Source organism: Bicyclus anynana, chromosome 9 (assembly GCF_947172395.1).
Source record: "Bicyclus anynana chromosome 9, ilBicAnyn1.1, whole genome shotgun sequence".
NCBI lineage: Eukaryota > Metazoa > Arthropoda > Insecta > Lepidoptera > Nymphalidae > Bicyclus > Bicyclus anynana.
In genome coordinates, this window is record NC_069091.1 from 7,351,279 (window position 1) to 7,368,043 (window position 16,765).

Below are 16,765 nucleotides of genomic sequence, written 5' to 3' on the forward strand. Positions count from 1 at the left end.
AACTGTTGCTCGTTGTACGGGTTGATGTCGTTACGTGAGGAAGAATCTTCGAACCGTGATGTTGTTTTACGGTTTATTTGTGCGGTGCCATCTAGTGATATGTCAGCGAACAACTTGTTTAGTTGTGCACTGCCATCTAGTCTCAAGTCAGCGAACTCCGTTAAAATCACGCTGCGCATGAGCAGCAACCTGTTTGGCATTCGAGTTAAATATAATAGTATTTGTCGTAGATGTACAGCTAAGGATGAATTCGAAATGCCTGCTTTTTCCCAGTAAACGAATAAGAGCAACACTTTGCAGGTTATGCAAAGAGCACGTCCTATTTAATAAGGTGTGAGATTAAAAGGCCGAGGTGAACATTTAGCAAATCCAGGACATTCTCCATAAGGGCCAGGCCAAGAGTACCCTAAACCGACGAACTTGTAGCAAATAATTGGTGAGAATGGAAGAAGCAAGGGATACTCGAGGATCGTAATATCATGTAGAAGCATGTAGAGCATGGTGATATGTATGTTCTCTCTGCAGCAACTAGTGTCTTCAGTATGACGAATGGAGAGCAATTTAAGACAACAAAAACGTTACATATAGAATTATACAGTATACTGTACATAACATTCCTGTTGTTTATACATTACTCTTTGTCTTGCAGCTTCGTTTTCTTTAGTAGTAGTTCTTGCAATTCTTCAATTCCCTCGTAGGTAGTAGGGGCATTTCAGAACAAACAAAGTAAGTACATGCATGACCAACTTTAGCATTGCACACTACTGTGTTTGCTGTGAAACGTCCTATTTTGTTCTTCACCAAATCTTCCTGGTCTTCCATATATTCTCGTACCATATAATACATATAACAAATATTTCTCTGAAATCATTACACCCTTAACATAATCTTATAAACTGTTAAAAATATTTTTTATTATACATTATTTTTTACCTGACACCTGTATTTAGATATACTTACATAATTAGGTATTGACTTTAAGATTTAGCGCACATACCTGATTGTAGTGATGATGGACCCTAAGATTTGTTGACTGCAGAGAATTTGAGCATTCGGTGAGTAGAAACATCGTTTAGGTATATCACATTCCTACATAGGAGTACTGTAATATTTTGAAATCATTATTATAACTTAAAATGGTATTTGATTATTTAAAAATTTTCTTATTATATAGTCAACCATATTGGCATTGCGAACTATCTTTAAAGCTCTGTTTTTAAGTTAACTATTTTCGTTTGTTATTTAAATAGCATGTGCATGATTTGTATAGCTATAAGATTAAGTTAGCCCTATTTACTTATTGTATTATTTTCCTTTTGATATTTTGACTTTAGATATTTTATGGTGCATGGGTTTACAAGCTTTTAGCTCATATACAGTCACGAAGGTCTGACTGTGACAGGCTCTCAATCTATATCATCATTATCATCATTAAAAACCCATATTCGTCTTACTTCTGAACACGGGTCTCCTCTGACAATGAGAGATGTTAGAGTAATAGTTCACCACAATGGCCCAATTGGTGGACTTCAAACATGTAGAGAGATAAGAAAATTCTCAGGTTTGCAGGTTTCCTCACAATGTTTTTCCTTCACATAACTGAAAAGTTGCAGGTGCGTGCCCAGGACCAGATTTGAACCTACGCCTTCCGAATTGAAAGCAGAGGTCATATCCGCATATCACCGTCGCTATCAATCTATATATTAGTGGAAATTCTCAGACGCCAGCAATTCGTAGTGTTATGTTTCATTGTCAAAGACTAACGACTCTTTGTTATAAGGTCAATAGTGTAATGATTCTCGTGTAGCGGACACGGATTTCATTTTCACGGAAAAATTCTTTTGATGCCTTCAAAGCTGGTATTGTGTGGAATTTTTGGAACCATTAAGATTCCCTACCAGATTTTTTTAGTTTGTTTTTGTGTTAATCACCTTATTGATTTTTATCTCTTTACAATAAATAGGTAGAATTTTATTTGGAAACTTGAGTTGTAAGTTCATCATAATATGATAGGTACCGCAAAATAGCAATATCTCAATTTTTTGTATGTTTGTCTGTTTATTTGTTCAAGCATCATAATTCACTATTAATCATAATGAAAACAACGTATACTTAGTATATACTAAATCAGAAAAAAATCGACAGGCAACTCCGAGGTATAAGTCCGCCGATTTGGTTTTAAAGAAATTAAAAATACAACATTCAACGATACCGATCCTGCAAAGTTAACATCATGTAGCTTGATAATTTTGACTTTTCATCTTTTTGTTATAATTATTATGCTTTATCTATTGTTTGTCCGTTTACGCTTACCTGCAAAACTTACCAACTTCTTTGGAGATTAAACGTAGAAAAAAAAGTTCAAATAAGTGATTTAAACACGGATTACCGGTAGTTATTAAAGATTTTGTCTGTAGGGATAAATAAAAGTGTTGTTTTTAGCTTTGATTATGAGTCGTATATACCTATAGGTAGTCAAAGTTTTACTATTTTTCTTATTATAAGAGCCTTCGTTGTGCCGTTACGTACTTAAATATGACCAAAAACTTACCGAATTGTTCGATGCACTTAAAGGAATTTAAATTATATAATTTAACGAATATGCCTTACTTGATAGAGAATTCGAGAACCCAGTCCGACCTAACCTAACCTAGTAGAGAGTCCGTTTAGGTAGGCATTACGAAAGCTTACCTCTATGGTATTGAAATCCTAGCAAATATTTTTATGCTACAATGTTTTTCTATACTTCTATTCTATTTATTCTGTAGAATCATCCGCAGTATTTTTACTATAAATAACTACTTACTATTTATGACAATTTATGGTACAATTGTATATACTATTGATACTCGTGTTTTCTACCTCTAATATTCAGATCTCTTGAGAGTCGGTATTAATTGATTTATGATTATTAAATTACAAATAGATTGATTTTGTGCAATACTAAATTTGAACTGTTTTTTATCACTTCACTTTCCAACTGTTGGCGTTAAACTGAACAGTGGCTGACGGATCGGTAAGCACTCGACGATGCAACCGGAGACGGAGTGTAAACATCCAGTGACAAGAATCCCTGGCTTGTGTCTCATTACTGCTGAATGGTTAATAACTATCATATGGCCATCTTGGAGATAAAAGTTACTATGGCACATGCATGACCTTTAAACTAATTAATTAATTATTAATTGACGGCTGCGTGGCGTAGTATCCTGCTCTTTGCATCCACGGCCGTAGGTTCGATTACCACAACTGGAAAATATTTGTGTGATCAGCACAGCAGCAGTTTTCCAGTGTCTCGGTGTGTTTATACATTTACCATCATCATCATATCAGCCGATGGACGCCCATAGGTCTTTTGTAGGGACTTACAAACATCACGATCCTGAAATGCTTACATCCTCATTTGACAGCCTCCGTGGCGCAGTGGTATGCGCGGTGGATTTACAAGACGGAGGTCCTGGGTTCGATCCCCGGCTGGGCAGATTGAGATTTTCTTAATTTGTCCAGGTCTGGCTGGTGGGAGGCTTCGGCCGTGGCTAGTTACCACCCTACCGGCAAAGACGTACCGCCAAGCGATTTAGCGTTCCGGTATGATGCTGTGTAGAAACCGAAAGGGGTGTGGATTTTCATCCTCCTCCTAACAAGTTAGCCCGCTTCCATCTCAGACTGCATCATCACTAGGCATCAGGTGAGATTGTAGTCAAGGGCTAACTTGTAAAGAATAAAAAAAAAAAAATCCAGCGAAATTCTGCTACTCGCTTGATGTTGTCAGTCCACCTTATGGGGGGTCGACCAACACTGCGCTTTCTATTGCGGAGTTGCCATTCCATTTGTACATTATGTATAAGTATTTATATGTAATTTATTTATTTATATGATAAAATCCGCTATCAAAACAGGTTATATCTGTAACTACGATTATTTTGGGGCTAAGTAGTGATGTGTAAGTATATTGTGTATCTAGGCAGGTATATGTTTATTTACTAATTAATTATTTAAAGTCAATTCCTGTAAACTGCCTAAGTAATAAGGTAAATTAAACCAAATATTTTTTATGACAACTTATTAACACTTATTTTTATGTGAAGTAAAATCGCACGGAAATCGGTCAATCTGTTTGAGAGCTACGATGCCACAGTCACACACATAGACAGACAGACACACTTCACAGAAGAAAGAAAGAAAGAAAGAAAATATATTTATTACTACATTATGCCACACATCACAATTATTTAAGAATAATACCCTGCGATATGTGGTAAGACAAGACAGAAGTGTGTTATATATTCGACGTCAAATATATAACACACTTCCGTCGGGGGTTAATAATTGTTTCTACTTCTATTGTGAAAATCTTTGCAAGCAATTTGCATATTTTTTCTAGTAATCTATTCTGCTCCAGAACGTATTAGATAGATAAAGCAGACATTGACATAGATAGAGCATAGGAGAGGTGCAGGAAAAGTTTCCAATTTGTCTTTATTATCAATCATCATCCACATCAACCCATATTCGGCTCACTGTTGAGCTCGAGTCGCCTCTCAGAATGACAGGGGTTTGGGACACACTGGCCCAATGCAGATTGGCAGACTTTACACACGCAGAGAATTAAGAAAGTTCTCAGGTATGCAAGTTTCCCCACGATGTTTTTCATTCACGTGATATTTAATTTATAGTCAATACTGACCCAAAATGTCCACAACCCTCGGATTATGTGTAGAGCGGACGGCGAGCCATAAGCGTCGCTGAGTCGTAGAATGGACTATTGGTCTAACCCCTCTCATTCTGATAGGAGACTCGAGCTTAGCTGTGAGCCGAATATGGGTTGATAATGACTGATAGATGTATTTTTCCATTAGTACCTACCTAGTAACTAAGTGTGTTGAAAAACAAAACAGGTTGCATAAAAATTATACTTCCCATGTATCTACCCTGCTTCCTGCGAAGACACGCGCTGTTTGTTTTGGTAGCAAGAATTTACGGAATGAACAAACAGTTCGCCTGCGCCTAAGTGCAATAATTTCTTTGTGTTTCATACTTAGAGATGCATTATTGTTTATAAACATGTTGAGTGAAAAATATTTTCAAACGAAAACGAATCGGTGTAGGAATACCTTGTTTTAATTGACCGAATTCCTTGCTCTATCTAAAATCCATAACTTTTTTTACTTAGCTTTGTAGAGAGACAAATATGTATCTTAGCATTCCATTCGGGATTTACCGTGCGCGTGCCGGGTATAGAGATAAAAGCCTCAATAGCTCAACAGTAAGAGCGGTCGGACTCATCACCGAGGGGTGGTGGTACGATCCCCGCCCCATTGGTCTATTATCGTACCCACTCCTAATACAGTCTTTCCCGACTAGTTGGAGGGGAATGGAAATATTGGTCGTATTAGAATAAAAAAAGATATGGCAAATATTCTTAAAAAAAAATCAAAAAAACGCCTTGGACTTGATCCTTCTTGACAGTCAACTAACATTCCCCTTCTCCGCTCTTCCCTTTCTTTACTGTGTTGTGAAAAAGCAGCTCTGGATACCCGTTTTAATATAGCACTTACTGCATTTCTAGTGATGACAATTATGTTATAGGCCTCATCTCGTAATTTTCAAAACTTTGTACGTGTAATAGAGAAATTAATTGCTGTTTTTCCATTCTCCGTTAAAAAGCGAGGATACAATACACTTTGAAACATAATAAACCTGCGTAAAGTAACGCTTGCAAGGTCTCATTATCTACCTAATATGCATAGGTAGCACTTTGATGCTGAGAACCTAAAAATTTTTACTAAAAAATAGGTCAAGGTTTGATCTACAACTTTTTAAAAAAGGTACAAAGATTGACAACCCAGATTTTTTATCATCTTCAAAATGTAGAACATAAAGTAGATTACGCAGTGTCGTTGTTATTTTATTGAAATTAAATCCTATTAGGTACCTATAGCGTTCTTAAATATTGCGTGTCTCTAACAGTGAAGGAAAAATATCGTGAGGAAACTTACATACCAGAGAATTTTCTTAATTCTCTACGTGTGTGAAGTCTGCCAATCCGCATCGGGCCAGCGTGGTGGACTAAAGCCTAACCCCTCATTCTTAGAGTAAACTTGTGCTCAACAGTGAGCCGAATGCTAATGATGATGTTGCACACTTGAGGGATGCTGCCTTCTATAAATCGAACTTGCCTAGAAGGTTTTTTTTTTCACTATTTAAGGTTACCGATTGTATGATATACAGTTGGGAGGAAAAACGAAAGTTGTAAAGACATTCCAGCTTAACAGGCAAAATCAGGAAGGAAGATCCTACCTACGCATCCAAGGGATATCGACCACGTAACGGTGCAAGACACTGCATTACCTGGAAATCCTATGGTGAAGGAGGAACTAAATTGAAAAATTACTCTACACACTGAGCACACTCCGAAATAAGTCTTGTAGGATGCTGACAGTAGACAACTGTTCTATGATACTCCTAACCTTTTTGATTAATGTTATTTTCGTTTAAATCAGAGTGGAGAAAGGTATAAAGGTAGAAATGAAAGTCCACTAATACTTTGAGTAAAATTTATTGTTCCATTTAGATATTACGTCAAAAATAATATTTATCCATTTAAAGATTTATGTAGACATATATTAAACCATCAGATTTTCAAATCTACTACACTAATAATGTAACATTTAAATATTTCAAAACATCCAATAAAGAGTAAATACTGATGAAAACATTTAACACATATTAATACTCTAAATCCTTACATCTAGCAACCTGGGGCTTTTATCTAAATATTTCTTTGAGAAGATTCAAAACAATATGCACTATGATATCAGTTGAAGTAGATTTGTCAAGGTTTAATTAAAATTAATTACTGTCAACACAAACCGTCCCTCTCTCGACAATACCCTGTACGTAATTCACAACTTTACCAGTTCTTCACCTTCCAAACAGTGGGTTATGTAATACTTATAGTAAGATAAATAGTCTTAAAGAGGATCAAAAATATAACTCTTCAAAATATAATAGAGATTCTTGTAAACGTTTCGACATACTCGTACAGCAGCAGAAATGTAATAATCAGACTCATATGTTTTAGGAATGTGCGTAGCTTAAAGCTAAGGGTAGGCTACTAGTGTTACACCTACAGAACCTACGTCTAAACCTGGGGCTCTAACACCGATAAGTATACACTGAAAGTTTAAAAACACTGAACATTTATATATCGAGTGACATTCGAGCGTCTTGTTCCATGAGCTGACTTGATGAATATTGTGCCCTTTGAAAGGTCATTTTACCAACTAATTTTATTAACCTAATTGTACATTCATTGAAATTATAAATACTTAATGGCAAGGAGTTTGAGAATCATAGATGTTGCAACAAAATACAAGAGACCAGGGCACAAATAATCTCTTGTTTTTTTAAAAACTAAAACAATCTACCGCAGGAGATTAGATCTCATAGTTGCGGAATTTAGAAATGACTTCAGAGGGGGGTTCCTGGTTGCCTCCACCCCAACGGCCCCAAAGATTGGCGCCCCCCTCTGAGGCCCGACGAGCGGCCGCATTGGTAGGCCCGAGGCTGGAAGGGCCAGAGGAGCGGCCGGACTCGTCCTCCAGCATGCGATCTTTAGTGTTGGGCTTGGACCAGTGCATGGACTGCTGGATATGCTCCTTCATGCCGAGCCACTGTTTGTAGCCCATGGAAATGCCGCTCTGCCTCCACTTGTCATAGAGAGCTCTCTTAGATGGGTCGCACAGTGTCTCTTTGGCCTCCTGCAATATACAAAAACAATACAGTATTACGCACTAAAATACCAATAATCAAAACAAGTTTTTATGTCGCCAACATTATACTAAGTATTGCGGTCCGCGTGATTTCCCTGGGGTTTTCCTCTAAACCAATAAAACAAACATCAACATAGGTAGAAGTTTAATGTAGCTTATTTTATACCTTTAGTTTTTGGAACTTCGCTTCTGCTTCTTTGTCACCCTCATTCTTATCAGGGTGATGTTGCAATGCCAGAACTTTGTATTCTGCGTTTATTTGCTCAACCTATAAGAAGAAAATCTAGTTAATTACTTTAGCCTACTATGGTTTGCTACTAAAACTATTTTAAATTGCATTGTGTAATATCCCGAATGGTGTTAGTTCATTCTGTGTTTATTCTTTGGTTCAGGTCCAATTCGGAACTTAAGATGACAATAATTTATGGTAGTAAAGTTTTATAGTTAGTAATATCTTAACGTACGCAGAGTAGTATTAGATCAAGGTTAAATAAAAAATCTCCAAGATAATTCAATATGTTATGATAATAAATTAAAAATAATAGTATTGACCACCAAAGCGCCAATCACCCAAACCAAAGGCTCGAGTCCCTCACCTCAAACGAACAAAAACACGCGATAACCCTCTACTACGAACCTTTTTGAACGCTAAATTGATAAATGATTCGTTATTTTGATAATAAAATTTTAATTAAATCTAGCTGTGCTCAAACAATTTTTTTTTTTGCAAAATCCAGGATCTAGGTCAACACTCGCGGCCTTAAATAAGGTCACATTCAGAGAAATCGATAAATGAAATTTTCACAAAATCACAACAAACAAATGGTAATTAAACTTACACTGGAATTTTCATCACAACCCAGCAATCCATAGAAGTCGTCTTCAGGGTTTTTTTGATAGTTCAATATTTCGTCCACTCCGGTCATTTTCACGACCCTCCCTATCGAAACCCCAGTGTATACTGAGGAAAAATATGTCAATGTAGGTGTTCAGTGTTGATAATATTTCTGCAAACTGCGTAGATAGATTGTACTGTTGTGCAGCCAACGTATAGTCGGAGTATAGCAGTGGTTACGCTTTTATAGGCCTTATTTCATAGCTTTAAAGTTCAAATCAGAATAACAATTTTCCGAGAAAATCTGTACTACGTTCTCTCTCATTCACTCACACTTACGTATATCAGATGACACACTAACAATTTCGTTCTATATTTACATTCACGCACACAATCTAACGGCATAAACTACGTTAATTGACAACTACGTTTGGTTATACGTACATTGCTCGCTTATAAAGCTCAATTTTCATTTTCAACGTGAATCCAGCAATGTATCAACTCGATTTAGCCTAACAACACACATTTTCTGAAGTAGTAGTAGCTTAATCTCTTTTCTATAAATGTAACCGAAGCTTATACTGCGCAACTCAGGATGTTGAAATCAATAATTCAGTAGAGCCTTTTATCTTTTAATATTGGACAATGTCGCTTGCATATTTTATAAATACTCGTGTCTGTAAGGATGGCTTAATCTTATGAGATAAATGGCTCCTGTTCTTTTATATTTTCTGTACGCAAACAGGTGCGATTGCTATGAAATTTATAGGAGGCACTTCTCTGTCTTTTCATAGGGTCCTTGTTCTGACTTCTGAATATAATAACCATGTCAAACCTCTTTATAATATCTAAATAACTGCCACATTAGTAAGATGGCTAGTACTTTAACAGTACCTTATGATGTCTTCGGTTCTAGATTATTTCCACCTGGTACTCATTATTCGAGAGACGTGATAGCCTAGTGGATATAACCTCTGCCTTCAATTCGGAGGGTGTGGGTTCGAATCCGGTCCGGGACATGCACTTCCAACTTTTCAGATATGTGCATTATAATAAATTAAACATCACGTGTCTGAAACGGTGAAGGAAAAACACCTACATTCCTGAAAATTTTGTTGATTCTCAACATGTGTGAAGACTGCCAATCCGTATTTTGCTAGCGTGGTGGACTAAGACCTAACCCCTCTCATTCTGAGAGGAAACTCGTGCTCATTAGTGAGCCGAATGTAGGTTGTTTATGATGATGATGAAAAATCTATGAATCATAATAATTTTTCCTCTCACCAAAGGTCTGTTAAAGGTCCCTTTAGCGATAAGGCTGCTTTTGCACACGATTGTTCAATTAATGTTTTTTGTACGTTTTAAAATGTGTTCGTTTTCGTGTGTGGTAAAGAATTTTCAAGTTAAGTCAAATAACTTATTATAAAATTTGAACCTTATAATAAGTTCAGTTAATAGATAAGTAGTTAATTTCAAGAATATTTGCCGTGTCTTTTTAAATATGACCAATATTCCGACTAAATAAAGGGTCTATTTGGTCGAAAAAACTGTACTATGAGTTGGTTTGGACCCTCTCGGAGCTGAGTCTGAACCCCTTACCATGAAGACATGGAGGCTACTTGATATTTAGATTGAACCCTAGTTTTATCTCGAAATGTTGTGCTAGGAGTGGGTTCGAACCCTCTCGGAGCTGAGTCTGAACCCCTTACCATGAAGACATGGAGGCTACTTGATATTTAGATTGAACCCTAGTTTTATCTCGAAATGTTGTGCTAGGAGTGGGTTCGAACCCTCTCGGAGCTGAGTCCGAACCTCATACCATGAAGCCATGGAGGCTACTTGATATTTAGGTTGAACCCTAGTTTTATCTTGAAATGTATAAGATCTCTTCAAGTCGCAATCTTAAATTAGATAAATTGCCTGTTTTCTGAGCAGACACTATAAAAGCTTTCAGTCTTTCTATAACAACTTTACTGAAGGCCGCTGAAAAGTATTTAAGTAAGCACTTACTAAATATTAGTTTTACGCCTAAGATTTTCGATACAAAGTAGGAGGCCCTTTTACTATTACAGAACTCATAAAAATTTTAATAAAAAAAATTCAACCGACTTCCAAGTCAAAAAATAACTTTAACTAAAAAGCAAAAAATAACATCCTACCTATGTGCTACCTTCTGATCAGTTTGAAGGCGGTGCCAAGCCTTAATACAGTCACAACCCATACAGGTGGAAAGTACTCATCAATACAAATTTATCAAGTCCAAACAAAAGGTGACTGCTGTAAATCGTTGACGAGTTCCATCGTCTGTGTTTCGGCTCCATCATCAGACCAACTCCAAACCTTCATAAAGTTGTAGTGGTTTAAAATACCTTATGGAAACACTAACAAACGCACTAGCCGTCTCTACAACTTTCGAAAGTTCCCCTCAATTTCTCCAGGATGCCATCATCAGATCCTGACATGAAAACATACATACAGCCGAACGTAGAACCTCCTCCTTTTTGGAAGTCGGTTAAAAATAGGTAAACATTTCTGAAATATTTAGACACTAGGATTTTTTTTTCAATTCTATATGTAGAAATGAATACTATACTTACGTGTTACGAGTTCCTACGAGTTACTGTTAACAATAATAAATTTTATTGTTATAAAAAGCAGGTATTTGTATTAAATTATTAGAGAGGTATAGAGAGCATGTTGGGCGGGGGATAGTGAGGGTTTTCTTATATAGAAGGTCACGAAAGGTCACGAAATCTCGAAAACCCTCTTGACGTACAATGTTGAGATTGCTACCCATCGCGGTATAATAATTCATTTTTTTATTTAAATATTTTTTACAGTTTTATACACACCAGTGACCACCGGATGCTCCAAATCAGTTCGCATGAAAACCTGTTTTTCATAAATCCCACGGGAACCATGGATTTTTTTCGGGATAAAAACTAGCCTGTGTGTTAGAGCTTACAGTGCCGTGGGAGACTAACATTCCGAAGGACTACAGCATAAAAGTGAATCAATATTATGACCTAACAAATAGCTATTTGGTTAGTCTGTACGCCGTAGAAGTTGCGAGAGGATTACCAGCAAAATCTCTTTTAAGAAATTAAATATCACGTGTCTCAAACAATGAAGGAAAACATCGTGAGGAAACCTGCATACCAGAAAACTTAATTCTCTGCGTGTGTGAAGTCTGCCAATCCGCATTGGGCCAACGTGGCTCATTCTGAGAGGAGACTCGAGCTCAGCAGTGAGCTGAACCTTGGCCTGGGCCTCTCTAAAACTGCAGCAAGACTGGTCTGACTTACATTCCTAAAATCAGGTAAGTCTGACTCTCGCATATTCTCGGTCTACTTACTAGCTGACTCGGCAAATCTTGTACAGTCACACTAAACTAAAATCGCGATAAAAATTAAAATCAAAAAAAAATATATTTAGGTATTTTAAAATTTAAAAACGTCAGGTTACATTGTTATGGTGATAATTAAAATCGATACTTAAAATTTACGATTTGGTCGGTGGTAGGGTGAAAAATTATTTAAGCATCCCAAATATACAAAAAAATATTAATCGGTAGAGCCGTTTTGGAGGGAGTGCCACATACTGATACAGATACTCTTTACCTTGTGTGAGCCTTGAAAAAAATACAAAATAAAATAAATAAAAAAAAAGACAAAGCAGGGAAACCAACATTAACATCAAGGCAGCGAACGGCATTGCATATTCCGTGCATGCTCTAGACATTGGCGCTTCGAGCTCCCAACACACTTTTGCATCAAAAATAGCCACTGAAGACGATCTAAACGTAAGTTTACGGAGCTCATCGGCCACAGCGGCTGTGTGTTCGCTTGGGAGAGAATAATAATGTTTACACCTTGCTATTAATTTGTCCGTGTGCGTTAGTAATTCCAAAAGTGGTACATATTGGTGTGGTGTTATGATACAGTATCGGGGACATCGCTGTCAACGAACTAGACGTTAGGATCCACCATCTTTGGCAGCGGAAGTATCGGCGGATGTCCCGGCGATGGGTGAGTGGAGTGGCATATGAATGCATGACAACAATGCCTTCGCTCCGTTCCCACATTCTCTATTCGCCCCGTGTCCCCGCCAAAAGTTTGTTCAACCTTTAACTTTTTTGTTGAGATGGATTTAATGTGCGTACGTGAGCTCAATGTGGTTTTTAACTATCTTTAATGTTATACACTTAGGTACTAATCCTTTATAGACTATAGGTAAGTGTATTCAAAAGTGTACGTCTATAGCTTCTATTATCTACTAGATAGCTTACCCGACAGATGTTGATCTGTCTGAACGTTAGCTTTAAATTAGTGTATGAATTTTTACTGAGATATTTTGATGTGCTAAAATTCGTGAATGACAAAAAAAAGTTAAAAGTAAATGAAAATAAACTCAACTGCAGCTCAAGCTTCAATTAGGTATAATTTATTAAAAATTGTGCACACACAAAAAAAATTGATCAATATCGGTCCAGTCCACGTTGTTCTGAAGTGATACCTAATGCCTCATCCTACATACATCTCGCGTATTATTTTTTTATTTAAATATATATTTTAACGCAGTACTTACTAACATTGAGGTTCTGAGTTCAGATCCTTACATGTGTAATTTTAGGTTTTTTAATTTTCCAAATGAGCTTAGCTCTGGTGGCTAAAAACTGTGGCCTTGTCTGTTTACTCCCTACCGACAAAGACGTACCGCCAAGCAATTTGTCGTCGCAGCTGCATAAAAATCAGTCTGAATAGGTAAACATTATATCCCCTTAACCTCCGATTCCTCTTCCATACCTTCGTATCTTCTTAGTATGTCCCTTAAAATCAGGTAGCATGAACAAATACAACTGTTTGCTTAATTTGTGTCTGGTAGTAATTAATATTTCGTATCTAATTAGCCTACTAAGTGCGCATGACATTGACAAGGAGGTACCAGAGGTACTGTTAGCCCGCGTGCCAAACCTGTCCACGGCCCCGTTTCGATGAAACAATGCGTTCATTAACACTTTATTATTCTACGTACTATACTTACTATAAACTTAAAACCTACTCGTAGATACTTAGATATCGCAGAATGATCTTCCATAGCTTGGTAAAGGTGTTGTTGTTAAATATTAATTACGTACTTTTTTATGCATAACTAGCGACCGGCTGTGACTTTGTCCGCGTGAAATTTAGTTATTCAGAAATCCCTCGGGAACCATGGACTATTCCAGGATGAAAAGTAGCTTATGAGTGTGTTAATACAGAGTGAAATCTATTTCCATTCCAAATTTCAGCGAAATCGGTTCAGCAGTTGCGGCGTTAAAGAGTAACAAACATCCAAACAAATATCCATACAAACTTTTGCGTTTATAATATTAGTAGGATTTAAATCCAAAATCAGTTTAAATGTCAAGTAAGTAGGCTTTGTTTACAAGCACTTTTGGGAACGTCAAGTTTGACTATTCTATATTATTAAGTCTGTAAAAGGTTCACAAGGCAGGTTTTTGCATAGAAGAGCCGGCAAGGAACTCTTTTAAAATTATCATTTTTAACAATATTAATCATTATTGCATAATTAATTAGCTTGTAACAAGATGAAAGCCTATAGAACACAATTTCTCAGCCGAAAACACCAAATCACTTGCAAATTGCAGTCAATGCAATGCTTTGTGAAGATCTTTCAATACTAAGGACTAGATTTTTAGCCCCTGACGCAAAAAGAGGGGTGTTATATTTTGAAATGTCTGTCTGTCTGTCTGCCAGTGAGTCTGTCTATGGCACCATAGCTCCCGAACGGATGAAGCAATTTCAGTTTAGTTTATTTTGTATGAAAGGTGACTTACTCGTATGTGCGAGTGTACTTAGACATGTTTCATGAAAATCGGTTAAGCGGTTTAAAAGTTCTGGGGGAAGAACAACCGAATGTCTGCAAATATACTCAAGTAAGGTCTCAAATGAAAGCGCACTGAAAGAGATTTATTGATGACTTGATCGAGAGTGTAATTAATAATTTCATGGCGGGGGTTTTTCAAAATGTTTGCTGTATTTAAAAGCATCAATTACGTAAATAATGTATTACTGGAAATATATGATAGTGACGTCATCCGTATTTATTTTTCAAATCCATACGCAGAATGATACATCACTAAGCGAATCACCTCTGATTATACGTTAAGTTTGTATAGGTGGCTATACACTCGATGTTTCACGTTGTATTTCTATTGAATCCAGCATTCGAATGTTTATTGATTATGCAACATTGACCGTTCCTACCTGTATCGCGGGCAGCTATGTAGGTCGTCTGCTGGATGACCTATTTTCTATTCTTCCCATTTTCCCACCGGGCTCTGTGCGTTACCTTCATTGATTTTATATCATGACCCGGTGACCGACGTAATACTTACTCAAAGAGTACGTAGACCTATCGCGTAAATGTAGGATGGCAGGGATGGCAATAAGCTATAGGCTCACGGATTATGGACTCTATTGTTGCACGTTACTCCATCTTTTACTAAACTACAAGTTTTTGGCTGTTTTTTATGCAATTCAATTACACAAACGGGCATTTTTAGGGAGCTCTTTACACGACGAAAACGATTACAACAATGAAACATCGATTGTATAGCAACAGTTTTTATAAACGCGTTAGATCATTGATTATTGATCTTTGCCAGAGGGGTAACGGCCAGCGAGGCAGGTTCTGTTAATAATGGTCGATTGTTGCTATTCTCATTGGATTCTGTGCGTTACAATAATATCAAGGAATTCCCTCGGAGATTTTCTCTCTACCTCGCGATGGACCCGTCACCCGCACGGTGAATCCATGGAATGCTAAGATATTCGTCTCATTTCGTCGAAATACGATGTTGGATTTTTGTATAAGCGAAAACATGATAAAAAAGGATGTAATGACGACTCATTATTTGGATGGTACACCGAGATACATAATAACCCTACTGATTTTTTCAAGGTAAAAAACATAAAGAAATAAAGTTCCCTATTCTCCCACTTCAGAGTAAAGGAGTAATAATACACAGGCTGCTATTTTTGGAACGCCCCTTTGTTAAAACATTAAGCAATATTCATTGACTTTACAGAAAACGATTTTCGATGTTTTTTGAAGACTTATGATTGGTTTGTTCGTTTGTTTTCTAGTTTGTTATGCTTGTTGGTAACAGAAAAAAATAATACAGCTTCAAATGATACTTCTAGCTTTGGTAAGTATACCGTCGAACATCTTGATTTAGAAGAGTAATAAAAAAAATATTTTTCTTCAAGAAACTTATTTTTATTAAGAAACAAATTTATTTTCTAACCGTATTGCTAGTCATTTTCAGTAAGAATATTTTTTTTCTGTAAAAATATAACGGTTAATTCATTCATAGTTTTTTTAAATTCAAAATTATTTATCATTTGAAGTAGATAAGTTGCAGTAATTGGTAAGGTTTCGAATGATATAAATGTTGAAAATAATAAAAATTTTAATAAAAAAAATTCAACCGACTTCCAACTAAAAAATTAACCTAAACTAAAAAGCAAAAAACAACATCTTACCTATGTGCTACCTTCTGATCAGTTTGAAGGCGGTGCCAAGCCAGTGATGTTTTAATTTAAGCCGTTTAAATTACAAAATTTCTGTGGTTCTTTCAGAAACGGCTTTAATTAAAACATGACACTGGATTGGCACCGCCTTCAAACTGGTCAGAAGGTAGCACATAGGTAAGATGTTATTTTATGCTATTTAGTTTAGGTTAATTTTTTAGTTGGAAGTCGGTTGAATTTTTTTTATTAAAATTTTTATTTTTAAATTTTTAGTGTTAGCACACCTACTGAGTGTGAACAAAAATTAATAAGCAATTAGTTGAAGCGTTATTTTCTTATGATAAGTATCTAAGTCCTACAATTCCAATTTTAAAAATACTACCTTAACTCATATACAAAATTTCACTCCCCTTTATCCACACGTAATATGAATATTCAGAAAATCGAGAAACGTGACTCTCCTCCTTCTTCATCACCAGACCCCCTATGCAGTCACATTCTCATCAATACAAAATTATCTAGTCAAAACACAAGGTAGCTACTGTGAACCGTTGAGGACTTCCCTTAACTATCCTTCGTCTTCATCACCAGACCCCTAATACAGTCACAACCCATCT

At 36.4% G+C, this 16,765-nt stretch overlaps 2 protein-coding genes across 2 annotated transcripts in view; one reads left to right on the forward strand and one right to left on the reverse strand.

The window, feature by feature from the left end:
* Positions 1 to 7,413: 7,413 nt before the first annotated feature.
* On the reverse strand, positions 7,414 to 8,773 carry LOC112044827 (J domain-containing protein). Its single transcript, XM_024080806.2, has 3 exons — positions 8,615 to 8,773; positions 7,942 to 8,043; positions 7,414 to 7,763 (listed from the first exon to the last, which is right to left on the reverse strand). Exons 1-3 carry the CDS (start codon positions 8,699 to 8,701, stop codon positions 7,440 to 7,442), a joined length of 513 nt encoding a protein of 170 aa, XP_023936574.1. The 5' UTR covers positions 8,702 to 8,773; the 3' UTR covers positions 7,414 to 7,439.
* A 3,677-nt stretch (positions 8,774 to 12,450) lies between these two features.
* The window catches only part of LOC112044775 (phosphoinositide 3-kinase adapter protein 1), a 34,841-nt gene continuing 30,526 nt past the window's right edge, over positions 12,451 to 16,765 (forward strand). The window contains exon 1 of the mRNA XM_024080741.2: positions 12,451 to 12,638. Within this exon, the coding sequence (XP_023936509.2) occupies positions 12,635 to 12,638 (4 nt within the window). The 5' untranslated portion in view covers positions 12,451 to 12,634. The remainder of the gene's footprint in view (positions 12,639 to 16,765) is intronic.